The sequence below is a fragment of the Leucoraja erinacea genome, unplaced genomic scaffold (assembly GCF_028641065.1).
Source record: "Leucoraja erinacea ecotype New England unplaced genomic scaffold, Leri_hhj_1 Leri_56S, whole genome shotgun sequence".
Taxonomy (NCBI): domain Eukaryota; kingdom Metazoa; phylum Chordata; class Chondrichthyes; order Rajiformes; family Rajidae; genus Leucoraja; species Leucoraja erinaceus.
This window is the reverse complement of record NW_026576476.1, coordinates 590,945-609,708: the sequence shown is the minus strand read 5'-3', so window position 1 is coordinate 609,708 and position 18,764 is coordinate 590,945. Positions and strand designations below refer to the sequence as shown.

General features: G+C 49.3%; 1 protein-coding gene across 1 annotated transcript in view; it reads right to left on the bottom strand.

The window, feature by feature from the left end:
* Positions 1 to 5,693: 5,693 nt before the first annotated feature.
* Positions 5,694 to 18,764, bottom strand: part of LOC129694181 (matrix-remodeling-associated protein 5-like) — a 68,895-nt gene continuing 55,824 nt past the window's right edge. The window contains 2 exon segments of the mRNA XM_055630899.1: positions 5,694 to 12,162; positions 12,654 to 13,554. Coding sequence (XP_055486874.1) covers positions 10,245 to 12,162; positions 12,654 to 13,554 — 2,819 coding nt within the window. The 3' untranslated portion in view covers positions 5,694 to 10,244.

The following is an 18,764-nucleotide window of genomic DNA, read 5'->3' as shown; positions in this document are numbered from 1 at the left end:
AGATTCACCACTCTCTGTGTGAAAAATGTTTTTCTCATCTCGGTCCTAAAAGATTTCCCCCTTATCCTTAAGCTGTGACCCCTTGTTCTGGACTTCCCCAACATCGGGAACAATCTTCCTGCATCTAGCCTGTCCAACCCCTTAAGAATTTTGTAAGTTTCTATAAGATCCCCCCTCAATCTTCTAAATTCTAGCGAGTACAGCCCGAGTCTATCCAGTCTTTCTCCATATAAAAGTCCTGACATCCCAGGATTCAGTCTGGTGAACCTTCTCTGTACTCCCTCTATGGCAAACTCCTTCACCACCTGTGTTCACATTTCTTCATTACGCGATGCTCACGAATGACGTCATCATTCTATACGGGGAGGCTGTGCCACATCATGGCTGTTTGGGCAGCACGGTGGCGCAGCGGTAGAGTTGCTGCCTCACAGCGCCAGGAACCCGGGTTCGATCCCGACTACGAGTGCTGTCTGTAGGGAGTTTGTACATTCTCCCCGTGACCTGCGTGGGTTTTGCTCCGGCTTCCTCCCACACACCACAAAGACGCACAGGTTTGTAGGATAATTGGCTTGGCAAAATAGAAAATTGTCCCCAATGTGCGTGTAGAATAGTGTTAGTGTTAGTGTGCGGGGATCGCTGGTCGGTGCGGACTCGGTGGGCCGAGGGACCTGTTTCTGCACTGTATCTCTAAACTAAACCTAAACACTAATGCACTGTGGGTGGGGAAAGCTGGAATTGTATTGGAAACTCCACTCACAGGAAAACTTTTATCTTTCTTTCATGTTTTCCATCCTAAATTATCCCCCTTTGGATATTTCCCAGGTTGTATCTGATGTTTAGTGGTGATGCAGCCGGTAGAATTGCTGCCTCACGGCACCAGAGACTCCGGTTCGATCCTGACCTCGGCTGCTGCCTGTGTGTGTGGTTTGTGCCGTCTCCCTCCGACCGCATGGGCTTTCTCTGGGCGCTTTGGCTTCATATAACCATATAACAATTACAGCACGGAAACAGGCCATCTTGGCCCTTCTAGTCCGTGCCGAACACTTATGCCCCTGTCCCACTTAGAAAACCCGAACGGAAACCTCTGGAGACTTTGCGCCACACCCAAGGTTTCCGTGCGGTTCCCGGAGGTTTTTGTCAGTCTCCCTACCTGCTTCCACTACCTGCAACCTCCGGCAACCACCTGCATCCTCCGGGAACCGCACAGAAACCTTGGGTGGGGCGCAAAGTCTCCAGAGGTTTCCGTTCAGGTTTCCTAAGTGGGACAGGGGCATTATTCTCACCTAGTCCCATCTACCTGCACTCAGACCATAACCCTCAATTCCTTTCCCGTCCATATACCTATCCAATTCATTTTTAAATGATAAAATCGAACCTGCCTCCACCACTTCCACTGGAAGCTCATTCCACACCGCTACCACTCTCTGAGTAAAGAAGTTCCCCCTCATGTTGCCCCTAAACTTTTGTCCCTTAATTCTCAAATCATGTCCTCTTGTTTGAATCTTCCCAACTCTCAATGGAAAAAGCTTATCCACGTGAACTCTGTCTATCCCTCTCATCATTTTAAAGACCTCTATCAAGTCCCCCCTTAACCTTCTGTGCTCCAAAGAATAAAGACATAAATTGTTCAACCTTTCTCTGTAACTTAGTTGCTGAAATCCAGGTAACATTCTAGTAAATCTCCTCTGTACTCTCGCACATCCCACAGACACACACAGGTTTGTAGGTTAATTGGCCATTCAGCCCACCAAGTCTAGGTATGTTGCTAAGCCTACCTGAAGCGTCGTTGAAAATCTGCCCTAGCCCGTGTGTGTGATTTTGGCGCTGTTTAGAGGGGGGCGGGTTTAAAACGCGATTTTTACTAGGCTGTTGCAATCGAAAATGTTCAGCCTTGTAAATCATTAACGAAAAATCGCTGAAAGACCCCGTCGCAAAAGGTAATATTAGTTTTTATGGCCTTGTATAATAGTTATAGTAGTTTAAAAATCACTCTCTAAACCCGCGACCTCTCGCAACCCCAGGGTTTTATAAAGCAAACAATTAAAGGTGTGTAGCTTATTTTTACATTAAAAAGGGCTTCTTAAGAACCCTGCATATAAAGTTTTCTATAGCGAGTAGCTCATTTTGGGCCCATTATATCCCACAGTATTTTTCTGGGCATTTGAGGGCACAAATCTACCGCAATGTGAACGTTCTAAACCAGCGCGTTCACAGGAACCCACTAGAAAGCTGATTTAAAATGGACTTTAATTTACAGCAATTGAACACTAAATTCCTTCCATTTGGCCTATAAATTAATGTAAATGAGATTTCAAAATCATGTTTTATTGTGAATTATTTATGAATATTATTTGGACACTTGGGCTATTTAAAAATGTTAATCATTTATTAAGAAATGGATAGATGTTTAGATCTAGTAATTGAAGTTTGAAATTTGCTACACTTGGGTAACTAACTAATTATATGTTTTAATTTCAGGTCATCCAAGTAAGATTATTTTATATTTGTTTCAGAATGCTTCAATCTACGATAACTGAAAATTTCATTCAGTTCTCTTAATTTTTAAGAAGGTTATGGGCTTTTGACTGTCCACGATCACAGCTTTTTTGCAATGTCCATAGAAAATCAATAGGGAACAAGATGCTAATTTCCGAGTATGAAAATGTCCATAACTTTTTAAATACTTGAGATATGAAAGTGAATTAGGTGTCAAATTAAACTTCTTTTTATGCTTTATCTGATGGGATAAATTACAGACTTGATTTTTTAAATCTCAAAATTTTGTAACATTGCTACCAAGTCCATGCCAACCAGCGATTGCCACTTTCTCATCAGCCCCTCTGTACACATTGGACAATTCTCACATCTCTGGGATAGCTAGACTACCATTGGCATCCATGTGGCAAAATGGATCCGTGGCAAATATTCACTGCTTGTTTACTTTGGTTTAGTATAGAGATACAGCACAGAAACAGGCCCTTCAGCCCACGTTGACCAGTGATCCCCGCACATTCACACTTTCCTACACACACAAGGGACAATTGACATTTGTGCCAAGCCAACAAACCCACAAAAAATGTACGTCTTTTGGAGTGTGGGAGGAAACCGGAGCACCCGGGGGAAAAAGCCCACACAGGTCACGGGGAGAACGTACAGACTCCGTGCAGACAGCACCCGTAGTCAGGATCGAACCCGGGTCCCTGGCGCTGTATGGCAGCAACTCTAACCGCTACGCCACCGTGACGCACTGGTATCAGCTGAACCGTTTAAATCAATCAGGGTGTCAGGATATATGGGGAGAATGGGGTTAGGAGGGAGAGATAGATCAGCCATGATTGAATGGCGGAGTAGACTTGATGGGCCGAATGGCCCGATTCTGCTCCTATCACGGTCCACCTCAAGAATCTGCATAATACTACTCATGCATTTTGTGGTAAAATATTCTTTATTACAAGATGTACAGTAAATGGAATTAACATTATAAACATAACTATACATCAGTGGGGGCTGCATCATATGTGCCATTAGCTCCAGCACTACCTTGGCAGTGTCTCATTACGTTTAAGTGCAACTTTTATGGTCTTAGCATTTTTATTCCATTGTCATTTTCAATACAGTACCACTTAAACATCGGAATAGATGGAGGCGTGACAAGACTCAGATGGGACAGTCCGTGGGTCCATTTTATCCAGCTGGGATGTGATGGAGATCTTCTGTAAAGATAAGGGTGACATCCATGCTCTCTGTTGCATCCTTCAGCCTCTGCAAGAGATTTTTCCACCTCACTCAAGCCTCACTAAACAAACACACAGAGCCCAGTGTTTCGCAAACCCGTGCAGTCCCGCATTCCTTGCTTTGACTGAAGCCACAAGAGACTGCAGATGCTGGAACGCTAGAACAGAAAAACGACCAAAGCGCTGGAGGAACTCAGCAGGACAGGCAGCATCTGTGGAGGGAATGGACAGATGACGTTTCTGGTCAGGACCCTCCTTCAGTTTGAATCTGAGGACGATGAGCTAGGGTGCGGTCCGATTCACCTCTACCCCAATGAGGGCTAAACTATGGAACTGATGGCTACACTGGTCAACCTGAGGGGCACCTTCAGCAACAGACTGGTTCCACCAAGATGCAGGACAGAACACCACAGATAACTCCTTTTTCCCTGTGGCTATCAAACTGTACGACTTCTCCCCGTTCTATCATGGGGTAGACCAACTCCCCTTCCCCCCGACCCCCTCCCCACAATCTTTACACATCCCCAATCCTTTCCACTCCCCACTTTAATTTCATGTTTCATGCATCTTGTTGTGTTTCATGACTGTGGGCAGACTAACTTCCCTCCTGGGATAAATTAAATTCTATCCTATCGTATGATGCGTTGCGATGCTGAGAACTGTACTCTGCACACTGTACCATTCCCTTTGTTGTATAAATACACTTGAGTTTGACTTACTTGTGTGTCTCAACGTGTGGTATGTTTGATCTGTTTGGATAGCATGGAAAACAAATATTTTTACTGTTGGTTACACAAAAAAGCTGGAGAAACTCAGCGGGTGCAGCAGCATCTATGGAGCGAAGGAAATAGGCAACGTTTCGGGCCGAAACCCTTCTTCAGACTGATCGGGGGCGGGGGTGGGCGGGGACAAGAAAGGGAAAAGGAGGAGGAGCCCAAAGGCTGGGGGATGGGAGGAGACAGCAAGGACTAACAAAATTAAAATTCTCCCAATTTTGTTAGTCCTTGCTGTCTCTTCCCCTTCCTCAGCCCCCCTGCTGTCTCTTCCCATCCCCCAGCCTTCGGGCTCCTCCTCCTTTTCCCTTTCTTGTCCCCGCCCACCCCCGCCCCCGATCAGTCTGAAGAAGGGTTTCGGCCCGAAACGTTGCCTATTTCCTTCGCTCCATAGATGCTGCTGCACCCGCTGAGGTTCTCCAGCTTTTTTGTGTAACCTTCGATTCTCCAGCATCTGCAGTTCCCTCTTAAACAAATATTTTTACTGTACCTTGGTACAAGTGCCGACAATTATCTTAAACCTAAACCAGCCCGAAACATTGCCTATCCATTCCCTCCACAGATGCTGCCTGACCAGCTAAGTGAATTCCGGCTACATTGAGCACTTTGCGTGGCGACTCTTTGCATACACTGTGTAAGGTATGTGTTACAAGGAATTTCACCGTGACATGCCACATGCGAAAATAAAGTATCATTTATTCATTCATTCATTCCCCCAGCATTTGTTTTTTTTTTGCTCCTTGCATTGTCTGTTTGGCTGTCAGTAGGTTTGGTGTGTGTGTGTGTGTGTGTGTGTGTGTGTGTGTGTGTGTGTGTGTGTGTGTGTGTGTGTGTGTGTGTGTGTGTGTGTGTGTGTGTGTGTGTGTGCGTGTGTGTGTGTGTGTGTGTGTGTGTGTGTGTGTGTGTGTGTGTGTGTGTGTGAGTGTGTGTATGTGTGTGTGTGTGTGTGTGTGTGTGTGTGAGTGTGTGTGTGTGTGTGTGTGCGTGTGTGCTTGTGTGTGTGTGTGTGTGTGTGTGTGTGTGTGTGTGTGTGTGTGTGTGTGTGTGTGTTTGTGCACGTGTGTGTGTGTGTGTGTGTGTGTGAGTGTGTACGTGTGTGTGTGTGTGTGTGCGCGTGTGTGTGTGCGCTTGCGTGTGCGTGTGTGTGTGTGTCTGTGTGTATGCGTGTGCATGTGTGTGTGTGCGTGTGTGTGAGTGTGTGTGTATGTGCGTGATCATAAGGTCATAAGTGATGGGGCAGAATTAGGCCATTCGGCCCATCCAGTCTACTCCGCCATTCAATCATGGTGGATCTATCTCTCCCTCCTAACCCCATTCCCTGCCTTCTCCCCATCACCCCTGACACCTGTACTAATCAAGCATGTGTTTGTAGCTTTGTATGCTACAGTTCTGTGATCAACTGCATACAATATACACTATTGTGCACTCACACATGCATATGTACTGATGGCACATTCCACACATATGTGCAGATTGCATATTGCATGCAGTTGAACACAGAACTAAACATGCAAAGTTACAAACACACATTTGATTAGTATGGGTGTCAGGCGTTATGGGGAGAAGGATGGAGAATGGGGTTAGGAGGGAGATAGATCAGCCGTGATTGACTGGCGGAATAGACCAGATGGGCCGAAAGGCCTAATTCTGTTCCTGTCATTTATGACCTTATGAAGCATGGAAATAACCTCCTTCAACAGGTGCTCCACTTGACTTCTTAATGTTTTAACCACATACTTGGGAAGAGACAATGATGACAAGGGTGAGATTTCGTGGTGATTCCTTGTGGCCTGAGTATGTTGTTTTGGGACTTCTTCAGGTAGTCATGATGCAGCTCAATAAGACTTTGGTTAGACCGCGTTTGGAGTGACGAGAGCTTGGAATGTACTGCCTGGGGCAGTGCTGGAGGCACATAAATACAACTGTCGCATTTAAGAGGCTTTTGAATAGGCAGTTGGGTATGCAGAGAATGGAGGAATATAAGGATACAGCATGTAAACAAGCACTTCAACCCAACTTGTCCTCACCGACCAACAATGTCCCATCTACACTAGTCCCTCCTGCCCACGTTTGGCCCATATCCCTCCAAACCTGTTCTATCCATATACCTGTCAAACTGTTTCTTAAACATTGGGGTAGTCCCAGCCTTAACTACCTCCTTTGGCAGATCGTTCCATACACCCACCATCCTTTGTGTCAAAAAAGTTACCCCTCAGATCTCCATTAAATCTTTCCCCCTTCATCTTGAACCCATGTCCTCTGGTCCTCACTTCACCTACGCTGGGCATAACACTGTGCGTCTGTCTGCCCGATCTATTCCTCGAATGATTTCATACCCCTTCTATAAGATCACCCTTCATCCTCCTGCGCTCCAAGGAATAGAGACCCAGCCTACTCATCCTCTTCCTATAGCTCACACCCTCTAGTCCTGGTAAATCTTCTCTGTACCCTTTCCAGCTTGACACCACCTTCCCCATAGCATGGTACCCAGACTGAATACAATACACTAAATGCGGCCTCACCTATATAGGTCATATACAACTGCAATATGATCTCCCAATCTCTATACTCATGTGGATCAGGTGCAGGCACTAGAGATTAGTTGAACCTGGCATGATGTATGGCATGGATATTGTGGGTTGATGAGCCTGTCCCTGTGCTGTGCTGTTTGGTTTGAATTTGGAGCTACTGCATGGAAACCTACCCTTCAGCCCACTGACTCCACACCGATCACTGATCACCCCTTTCCTATCTTTTTAGTCATTCAACCGATAATGATCAATAATTGCAGACAACTTTACGAACAAAATCAACCATAAGAGGAGAATTCATGGCCAAGGCATTAATTGCTGGTGGCGCAGCGGTAGAGTTGCCGCCTGCCGTACAGTGCCAGTGACCCGGGTTCGATCCTGACCCCAAGTGCTGTCTGTACGGAGTTTGTACATTCACTCCGTGACCTGCGTGGGTCTTCGGGTGCTCCAATTCCCTCCCACATTCCAAAGTTGTCCAGGTTTGTAGGTTAATTGGCTTGTGTAAAATTCTGCCCTGGGACGAGGGATAAAACTGGTGTGAACGGCTGATCGCTGGTCAGCGTGGTTTGGTTGGGCTCCAAGGGCCAGTTCCTAAGCTGCATCTCTAAACTAAGACTGTCTTAGTTTAGTTTAGAGATACAGCATGGAAACAGGCCCTTCGGCCCGACGAGTCTGCACCGACCAGCGATCCCCAAACATTCACACTATCCTGCACACACTAGGGACAATTTTACATTTACACCAAGCCAATTAACCTTCAAACATGTACGTCTTTGGAGTGCAGGTTTCGAAACCAAAGATCTCGGAGAAAACACACGCAGGTCACGGGGAGAACGTACATACTCCATACAGGCAACACCAGTAGTCGGGATCGAACTGGGGTCTCTGGCGCTGTGAGGTAGTAACTCTACCGCTGCGCCACCGTGTTGAGTTATGACTTTTCCATAAACGGTAATGATTTCAGAGGCCAACATTGTGTGTTTGCTACTTTGACAGAACCCCCTTTGCCTGACACTAGGCTGGATTGCTTCTAACAATAGTGCGACACTTTACAGATCAATTTCCCTGCTGGGATAAATAAAGTCCTACCATATCGTATTGTATCTGTCGACTGATACTTCTAAGGCTGTGGAGCTGAAGACATTCAAATGCTTGAAATTATCCAAATATTTTAATTTTACACAGATTTTTAAAATCAAACATTCCCATCCCATGCCCCATCTTTTAAGGCATACGGTAGTAAGTGCAAATGGTATCTAAAACATATTTCCGACTGAAATCACTTGAAGGAACATGAAAGCTAAATCTTGTGCATTTTCCATTGAACTCATGAAGTCATATCTCGACTGACAGTGTGACCTGTGAATGAGAGGCAGGTAATCGGTTATTTCATTGGGAAACAATCTGATATTCCTAAAACATTCCTTTTAGGAAAATGGAAACACAAGGAACCGCCAATGGGCTTGAATCTTCCACCAAAGGCAAAGTGCTGGAATAACTCGACGGGTCCAGGCGATATCAGTGGAGAGAGTGGATGGGTGACGTTTTGGGTGGGGACCAGAGGCGGCACAGTGGCCGTGCGGTAGACCTCCTTGCGGTAGAGTTGCTGTCTTACAGCGCCCGGGACACGGGTTCGAACCTGCCCTCGGGTGCCGTCTGTACGTTCTCCCCGTGACCCGCGTGGGTTTCCTCCTGGGAGCTCCGGTTTTCTCCCACACTCCAAAGGCGTACAGGTTTGTAGGTTATTTGGCTGCTGGTAATTATAGCATAGTGCTAGTGTACGGTGTGATCGCTGGTTTAGCACGGACTCGGTGGGCCAAAGGGCCTGTTTCACTTCTGTATCTCTCAAGTCTAATCTCTCTCTCTTTTGTACATATTAATGTAAAATTATAAATTGGCCCTGCTTTTTTTGGGATTATGCTGGTGTACATAGAAAAAAAAAATAGGTGCAGGAGTAGGCCATTCGGCCCTTAGAGCCTGCACCGTCATTCAATATGATCATGACTGATCATCCAGCTCAGTATCCTGTACCTGCCTTCTCTCCATACACCCTGATCCCTTTAGCCACAAGGGCCACATCTAACTCCCTCTTAAATATAGCCAATGAACTGTGGCTTCAACTACTTTCTGTGGCAGAAAATTCCACAGGTTTTCCACTCTCTGTGTGAAAGAGACTCTGTGTGAAAGAGACTCCCCTCTTATCCTTAAACTGTGACCCCTTGTTCTGGACTTCCCCAACGTCGGGAACAATCGTCCTGTATCTAGCCTGTCCAACCCCTTAAGAATTGTGTAAGTTTCTATAAGAGTACGGGCTGCTCATCGGTCGGTGGGGACTGGGTGGGTCGAAGGGGATCTGTTTCCATGCCGTGTCTGTGCCTCTAAACTACACCGGCCAAGTCATAATGTTCATAATGGAAATAGTAGAATTAGGCCATTCGGCCCATCGCGTCTACTCCGCCATTCAATCGTGGCTTATCTATATCTCCCTCCTAACCCCCATTCTCCAGCCTTTCCCGCCATAACCCCTCATGACACCCTGTATTAATCGACAAACTACCCTATCTCTGCCTTCAACAAAAAAACATCTCACAGTGGGCGAGTCTCCCTAGAGCTTTGTGTTTCATTTACAAATCCTTATCCTTCAAAACCTGTACGTCTTTGGAGTGTGGGAGGAAACAGGAGCACCCGGAGAAAACCCACGCAGGTCACGGGGAGAATGCACAAACTCTGTACAGACAGCACCCGTAGTCGGGATCGAACCTGGGTCTCTGCCGCATTAAGGCAGAAATTCTGTCGCTGTGCCACCATGTCTCCCCAAATGTGCCTGTTCTGTTGTAACATAGATACATAGACAATAGGTGCAGGAGTAGGCCATTCGGCCCTTCGTGCCAGCACCGCCATTCAATGCGATCATGGCTGATCATCCACATGTCTTGTTGTCTCAAGATATCAGTTTCATTCACCCAGAGAGTTGTGAGTCTGTGGAATTCTCTGCCACAGAAGCTAGTGGAGGCCAATTCACTGGATGTATTCAAGAGAGAGTTAGAATTTAGCTCTTAGGGCTAACAGAATCAAGAGATATGGGGAGAAAGCAGGAACGGGGTACTGATTCTGGATGATCAGCCATGATCATATTGAATGGCCGTGCTGGCTCGAAGGGCCGAATGGCCTACTCCAGCGCCTGTTTTCTATGTTTTTGTGTTCCTTTAGTAAACATGCACGTAGGTGGTTTTGGAGTCAGTGCCCAGCAAGTTGCGCGCGGTGCATTTGTAGAAGCCAGTGTCCCTGTTGGTGGGGTTCTGGAGGACAAGCGAGCCTTGTGGGTGGAGGAACTTGTTGCCGATGAGCCGGGCTTGAGACGCGGTGGTGATGAGACGCGAGCGGTCGGGCAGCTCCCAAGAGATCTCAGCTCTGGGTATCGCCAAAGCCATGCAGTTGAGCTGCACCGAGGCGCCGTGCCGGGCGTAGGTGACGGGCGCGGGTCCGCTGGTGATTCGGGGAGGGTAGGAGATGACTATCACCGCCACGCTGGTCAGGGTGGTGCCCAGCTCGCTGGTCGCCCGGCATGAGTAGGTGCCCCGGTCGTACACTGACGCCTGGCGTACCCACAGGCTCCCGTTGAGCAGGAGGGAGAAACGCCCGAGGGTCTGCGGTTTGCTCAAGACCGTGCCTCCGGGCAAAACCCACGAGAGCCGCGGGGTGGGGGACGGCGAGCCGCCGCTGACCAGGCAGTCGAGGCGCATGCTCTCGCCGGGCAGGATCTTGACAAGGCTGGTGTAGCCACTCTGGATCTCCGGCTTGCGGCTGATCTCCAGGGTGACCAGCCTCTCCACCGAGCCCAGCGTGTTGCGGGCGATGCAGCGGTAAGCGCCGGCCTCGGCGGCGGTGGGGCCGTTGATGTGCAGCGTGCCGTCGCGCCCGTGGGACATCCTGGGCAGCTGCTGCCCGCTCAGCAGCCTCTTGCCGCTGGGCAACACCCAGGTCACCTCCGGGGTCGGGTTGCCCTTGGTGGAGCAGTTGAGGTCGACGCCTTTGCCAATCACCACGACCACTCCTGCGCTAAGCGGGTTTGTGAACGAGGGCTTCTCTAAGTCATTCCTCATCTCCAGTTGCACGGTGAGCCTCGCCTCTCCTCCTTCATTGTGGGCGATACACAAAAACTGGATGCCGTCTGACTGCTTCAGGCTCTTGATGTCCAGGGTGCCGTTCTGATGCACCTTGATCCTGTCTCCATAATAAGGTGCGGTCAGGATAACATTCTCGTGTAACACCCACATAATCCGTGGAGTCGGTACCCCTTCAACCCGGCAGTCAATGAGTTTGCGGCTCTCCCTGGTAGCCGTCTCCTTCACCACTGTGTTGGTGCTCTTCTGCCCGTTGATGCTGGGCGCTTCGACCACCACTCTCAGGGCGATGACCCTGGCGCTCTCCCCAACCGCGTTGCTGGCCGTACACGTGTAGTTTCCGCTGTCCGCCCTCTGCACCTTCTGGATCAGCAGGGTGCCGTCGCTGCTGAGCTGGTACTTGGAGGACGGCGAGATCAGCCTGTTGGCCGGGGAGCGCCAGGCGATGCGAGGGGTGGGCTCGCCCTTGGCTTGGCACCTGATAGAGACCGAGTCGCCGTGCGCCACCTCCACCAGCGCGGGCGAGTGGTCCCTGAAGGCCGGCGGCTCCGCCAACACCTTCACCTTGACCCTCATCTCGTCCTTGCCGACCCGGTTGACCGCGTAGCAGGTGTAATCGCCTTCGTCCTTCAGGCCGACCTCGTTGAAGTACAGGGTGCCGTTGCCGAAGACGGTGTACCGGCGCGTCCTCGCCCCGCTGTCGTCTGACTGCAAGGCTTGGTTGACCATGGTGCCGTCGGGCAAAGCCCAGGAGATCTCCGGGTCCGGCAGCCCCGAGGCCACGCAGTCCACCTTGAGGTCTTTGCCGGACATCACCTTGTGGTTGCCCTCTTGCTTGTGTTCAATCCTGGCCGGCTTCATCATCACGTGGACCTCCAGCACCATGAAATCATCCCCCTTGCTGTTCCTGGCCACGCACAGGTAGTCCCCCGCATCACCCTCCATCACCGAGAGAATCACAAGGGTCCCGTTGTCGTGCACTTTGATCCTCTTGCTGTAGCTGCAAAAAAGCAAGACAGTTCGAGTTCAATGTCAAACAATTGAGTTTAGAGTCTAGAGACACAGAAACATAGACAGGTAAAGCAGGCAGTGAAGAAAGCTCATGCAATGTTGGCCTTATAGGTGCAGGAGGAGGCCATTTGGCCCTTTGAGCCAGCACCATTCGCCATTCATTGTGATCATGGCTGATCGTCCCCAATCAATAACCTGTGCCTGCCTTCTCCCCATATCCCTTGACTCAGCCCCACTAGCCCCAAGAGCTCTATCTAACTCTCTATTAAATCCATCCAGTGACTTGGCCTCCACTGCCCTCTGTGGCAGGGAATTCCACAAATTCACAACTCTCTAGGTGAAACAGTTTTTTCTCACCTCAGTCTTAAATGACCTCCCCTCTATTCTAAGACTGTGGCCCCTGGTTCTGGACTGGCCCAACATTGGGAACATTTTGCTGCTGGACTCGCCCACACGTTTGTGTCGCCACGCTGCCCGTACCTGTACCGCGAGTCCACCAGCACTTTGGAAGGCAGTCTCCAGAGCACCCTAGGCCCTGGCTCTCCTGCAGTCTGGCAGTCCAATTGCAGGAGGCTGCCGTAGGCGATGTCCACCTTGCGGGGGGACAAGGGTGTGATCTTGGCCACGGCCGGAGTCCTGTGGATGGAGATGCCCACCGTCCTCCTGGCAATGCCCACCACGTTGGTGGCCAGGCACTCGTAGGTGCCCACCTCGCGGGCGGACAGGCTGCGCACGTACAGCGTCCCGTTGGGGAAGACGAAGAGGTTGCCGTTGATGAACTGGGAGGGCCGGATCTGCATGCCGTCGGACAGGACCCAGCGTATGTTGGCGGGGGGGGCAGCACGGGCGGTGCAGTGGGCGTGGACCCCCTTGCCCGCCGCCGCCGAGACGTTCTCCGACCGCTGCTCCAGGATGCGGGGCGGCAGGGCCAGGACGTGGAGCCGGACGGTCACCGTGTCCGCCCCCACCGCGTTGCCCGCCACGCACTTGTACACCCCCCGGTCGGAGAAGACGGTCTGCCGGATGGCCAGGGTTCCGTTGGCGGAGAGGGTGACCCTGCGCCCGGAGTCGCCCGGCGCCCGCAGCATCCCCCGACCCGGCAGGATCCACGCCACCTGCGGCGCGGGCATCCCCTGCGCCCGGCAGTCGGCCGCGAAGGGTTCGCCCAGGTAGATGGTGGCCTCCCGGTAACGGGCACCGGCGATCCGCGGCTGCTGGGCCAGCACCACCAGCGTGACCAGGATCCGGTCCATCCCGTGGGCGTTCTGCGCCTCGCACATGTACTGCCCGCGGTCCTGCACCTCTGCGCTGTGGATGCCGAGCGTCCCGCTGGGCAGGACTTCAAACCTCCTGGATTTACTGCTTGCGTCCACCACTGCACCTGCAAGAAGCACAAAGCATTTAGCCCTTGAACCACTTCGTCATAGAGTCAGGGTACAGACCTCACTGGGATTAAGTGCAGTCACAGAGTCATAGAGTGTGGGCAAGTTGTGATCCACCCAACTTGCCCACACCGACCAACGTGCCCCATCTACACTAACATAGAAACATAGAAAATAGGTGCAGGAGGAGGCCATTCGGCCCTTCGAGCCAGCACTGCCATTCAATGTGATCATGGCTGATCTTCCCCAATCAATAACCTGCCTTCTCCCCATATCCCTTGACTCCACTAGCCCCTAGAGCTCTATCTAACTCTCTTAAATCCATCCAGTGACTTGACCTCCACCGCCCTCTGTGGCAGGGAATTCCACAAATTCACAACTCTCTGGGTGAAAAAGTTTTTTCTCACCTCAGTCTTAAATGACCTCCCCTTTATTCTAAGACTGTGGCCCCTGGTTCTGGACTAGTTCCAACTGCCTGCGTTTGGTCCAAACATGTCCTATCCATGTACCTATCTAGATGTTTCTTAAACGTTGCTATTGAGGTAGTTCAGCATTGCGAAAGGACATCCTTGCTATTGAGGCAGAGCAGCGTGGAGGAAGGATTTCCTTGCTATTGAGGCAGTGCAGCGCAGGTTCACGAGGTTAATCTCCGGGATGGCGGGACTGTCATATGAGGAAAGATTGGAAAAACTGGGCTTGCATTCACTGGAATTTAGGATGAGAGGGATTCTTATAGAAACATAAAAAATGATTAAAGGACTGGACAAGCTAAAGGCAGGAAAAATGTTCCCAGTGATGGGGGAGTCCAGAACCAGGGGCCACAGAAATGAACAAAGGGAAGGCCATTTAAAATTGAGAACTTTTTCACCCAGAGGGGAGTGAATTTGAGGAATTCTCTGCCTCAGAAGGCAGTCGAGGCATATTCACTGGATGGATTTAAAAGTGAGTTAGATAGAGCTCTTGGGGCTGGCAGATTCAAGGGATGTGGGGAGAAGGCAGGCACAAGTTACTATGGGGTGGGAGATTGCAACCTTCACGTTGTCCACTCTGTTTCGACAAATGCAATCAACCTGGCGTGCACAATCAAATAAGATCAAATAGAACAAGTTGTCGTACAACTTTAGACTGTGCATGCCATACGCAAGAAGAAGAAGAATCTCACTAGAATTTAGGAGATTGAGGGGGGATTTTATAGAAACTTACAAAATTCTTAAGGGGTTGGACAGGATAGATGCAGGAAGATTGTTCCCGATGTTGGGGAAGTCTAGAACAAGGGGTCACAGTTTAAGGATAAGGGGGAAATCTTTTAGGACCGAGATGAGGAAAACATTTTTCACACAGAGAGTGGTGAATCTGTGGAATTCTCTGCCACAGAAGGTAGTTGAGGCCACAGTTCATTGGCTATATTTAAGAGGGAGTTAGATGTGGCCCTTGTGGCTAAAGGGATCAGGGGGTATGGAGGGAAGGCAGGTACAGGATACTGAGTTGGATGATCAGCCATGATCATATTGAATGGCGGTGCAGGCTCGAAGGGCCGAATGGCCTACTCCTGCACCTACAGTATTTTCTATGTTTGTATGTTTCTATCACAATGAATGGCAGTGCAGGCTCATAGGGCCAAATGGCCTCCTCATGCACCTATTTTCTATGTTTCTATGTAATACCAACCTCAACTACCTCCTCCGGCAGCTCGTTCCATACACCTACCATGATTTGCGTCACCATACACCCTTCTGATTCCTATTAAATCTTCCCCCCTCACCTTAAACCCATGGCGCTGGTTCTCAATTCCTCTACTCTGGGCAAGAGACTCTATGCGTCTACCCGATCTATGGATTTATGCACCTCTATGAGATCACCCCTCATTCTCATAGACACTTACAACATTGAATGCTAATCCTACCTTGACAACTTGTGACTTTAGAGATACAGCATGGAAACGGGCCCTTTGGCCGACTGAGTCCGCGCAGATCAGTGATCCCCGTACACGAGCACTATCCTACACAGTAGGGACAATTTACAATTTACAGAAGCCAATTATCCTACAAACCTGTACCTCTTTGGGGTGTTTAAGAAGGAACTGCAGATGCTGGAGAATCGAAGGTATACAAAAAAGCTGGATAAACTCAGCGGGTGCAGCAGCATCTATGGAGCGAAGGAAATAGGCAACGTTTCGGGCCGAAACCCTTCTTCAGACTACCTCTTTGGGGTAGTTGGAGGAAACCGGAGCACCCGGAGAAATCCCATGCGGTCACAAGGAGAAGGTAAACAAAACACCATCCACACAGCAGCCATGGTCACGGTTGAACCCGGGCCTCTACAACTGTAAGGTAGGAACTCTACTGCTGCCCCACTGTGCAGCCCCAAATTTAGCTTAGGGATACAACAGGGAAACAGGCCCTTCGGCCCACTGAGTCCATGCCAGCCATCGATCACTTCTTCAGCGTAGTTCTCCGTTACCCCACTTTCTCTCCACACCCAACGCACTTGTGGGCAATTTGCCAGAGGGTCAATTAATCGACCAAGCCATTGCTTGCGCCCATGGTTTCTAATTAGTGTTTTGTACCAATGACTTTTTTTGCGTAAAACTTCCTACTAAAAATGATTTTTATTATGTATTAAGCCCTTTTTTCATGGTTTTACAAATTTTTCTTCATCTGCTTCTTATCATCTGTTTCATAAGTTCTTGGGGGCAGAATTAGGCCATCTGGCCCATCGGGTGAACTCCGCCATTCATTCATAGCTGGTCTATCTTTCCCTCCCAACCCCATTCTCCTGCCTTCTTCACACAGCCTCTGACACCCGTACTAATCAAGAACCTATCAATCTCTCTGTCTTAAAATTATCCATTGCCTTGGCCTCCAAAGCCTAGAAATGGGAGTCATTGGCAGGGAGGTCATAAAAATAAGAGTAGAATCTGGCCATTCAGCCCATCAAGTCCACTACGCCATTCAATCATGGCTAATCTACCTCACCATCCTAACCCCATTCTCCTGCCTTCTCCCCATAACCTCTGACATATGTACTAATCAAGAATCCATCTATCTCTGCCTTAAATATATCCACTGACAACCTCCACAACCTTCTGTGGCAGTGAATTCCATAAATTCACCACCCTCTGACAAAAAAAATTCATCCTCATCTTTCTAAAGGTTTTATTCTGAGGCTGTGTCCTCGACTCTCCCACTAGTGGAAACATCCTCTCCACATCCACTCTATCCAGGCCTTGCACTATGAAGTAAGTTTCAATGAGGTGCCCACTCATCCTTCTGAACTCCAGCGAGTACAGGCCCAGTGCCATCAAATGCTCATCAGACATTATTAACTCAATCATTCCTGGGATCATTCCCGTAAATCTCCACTGGGCCCTCCCCAATGCCAGCACATCCTTTCTCAGATATAGGGCCCGAAACTGATCGGATATAGGGCCCAAATCTGCTCACAATATTCCAAATGCATTCTGACCACTTCATTTTCCTCTTGGAAGGAACCTGCCACCACCACACCTAGAACAGATTGTGTATAGCCCTTTAGCTGACTGGATAGAAAATTGGCAACATGGAAGGAAGCAGAGATTGATGGTGGAAGGTTTGTTTTTCAGACTGGAGGCCTGTGACTAGTGGCGTGCCTCAGGGGTCGGTGGTGGGCCCATTGCTGTTTGTGGTTTGTATCAACATACTGGAGAACCTGTGCCCCATCCAGGTAACACATCCATTTGTCCCACAATCCCACCGCCCCTTTCCACCTGTATCCCTTCCTCTGGCCTAACATCTCCCTCCTCCTCTCTCATTATCTTACACCCTTTTCTCTCCTTTTTAACCTCCAGCCTTCGTCCACCCATCTGCCAATTAATCCCAGTTCACCTCTATCCAACCATTACTTGCCAGGATTTGTCCCACCCTCTCTGAATGTCCAGCTTTCTCTTCCCACTTAAATCAGTCTGAAGAAGGGTGCTGACACAAAACGCCATTGATCCATGTCTTCCTGTTGCCTGGCTAGCTGAGTTACTCCAGCACTTTGTGTCTTTGTTTGCAATCCTTCATTGCAAAAGGATTTGAGTATAGGAGCAGGGAGGTTCTACTGCAGTTGTACAGGGTCTTGGTGAGACCACACCTGGAGTATTGCGTACAGTTTTGGTCTCCAAATCTGAGGAAGGACATTATTGCCATAGAGGGAGTGCAGAGACGGTTCACCAGACTGATTCCTGGGATGTCAGGACTGTCTTATGAAGAAAGACTGGATAGACTTGGTTTATACTCTCTAGAATTTAGAAGAGTGAGAGGGGATCTTATAGAAACTTACAAAATTCTTAAGGGGTTGGACAGGCTAGATGCAGGAAGGTTGTTCCCGATGTTAGGGAAGTCCAGGACAAGGGGTCACAGCTTAAGGATAAAGGGGAAATCCTTTAAAACCGAGATGAGAAGAACTTTTTTCACACAGAGAGTGGTGAATCTCTGGAACTCTCTGCCACAGAGGGTAGTTGAGGCCAGTTCATTGGCTATATTTAAGAGGGAGTTAGATGTGGCCCTTGTGGCTAAGGGGATCAGGGGGTATGGAGAGAAGGCAGGTACGGGATACTGAGTTGGGTGATCAGCCATGATCACATTGAATGGCGGTGCAGGCTCGAAGAGCCGAATGGCCTACTCCTGCACCTAATTTCTATGTTTCTATGTTTCTATGTTTTGTATACCGGCATCTGCAGTCCCTTGTGTCAGGCTATCCATGTCTTTGAGATTACGCTGCCGGATCTGCAGAGTTAAGGGCCTGTCCCACTTGGGCGTCATTTACGCGATATCATTCACGCGTCACGATGCGCGCCCCAGGATTTTGGGACGTACAAAATCTTTGCACGCCATCTGCATGGCACGCAAATGATGCCCGAGTGGGACAGGCCCTTAACTCCAGCACTTTGTGCTTCACACACAATAATATTACGGACAACATTCTTGCAAAGTTGTACTGAAGGCCAGCACACCTAAAATATCCTTCCTAGCACGGTGGCACAATGGTAGGGTTGCTGCCTTACAGCACCAGTGGTCGATCCTGACTACGGGTGCTGTCACTACAGAGTTTGTACGTTCTCCCCATGACCGCGTGGGTTTTCTCCGAGGTCTTTGGTTTCCTCCAACACTCATAAGACGTACAGGTTTGCCGGCAAATTGGCTTGGAGTATGTGTAAATTGTTCCTAGTGTGTAGGATAGTGTTAGT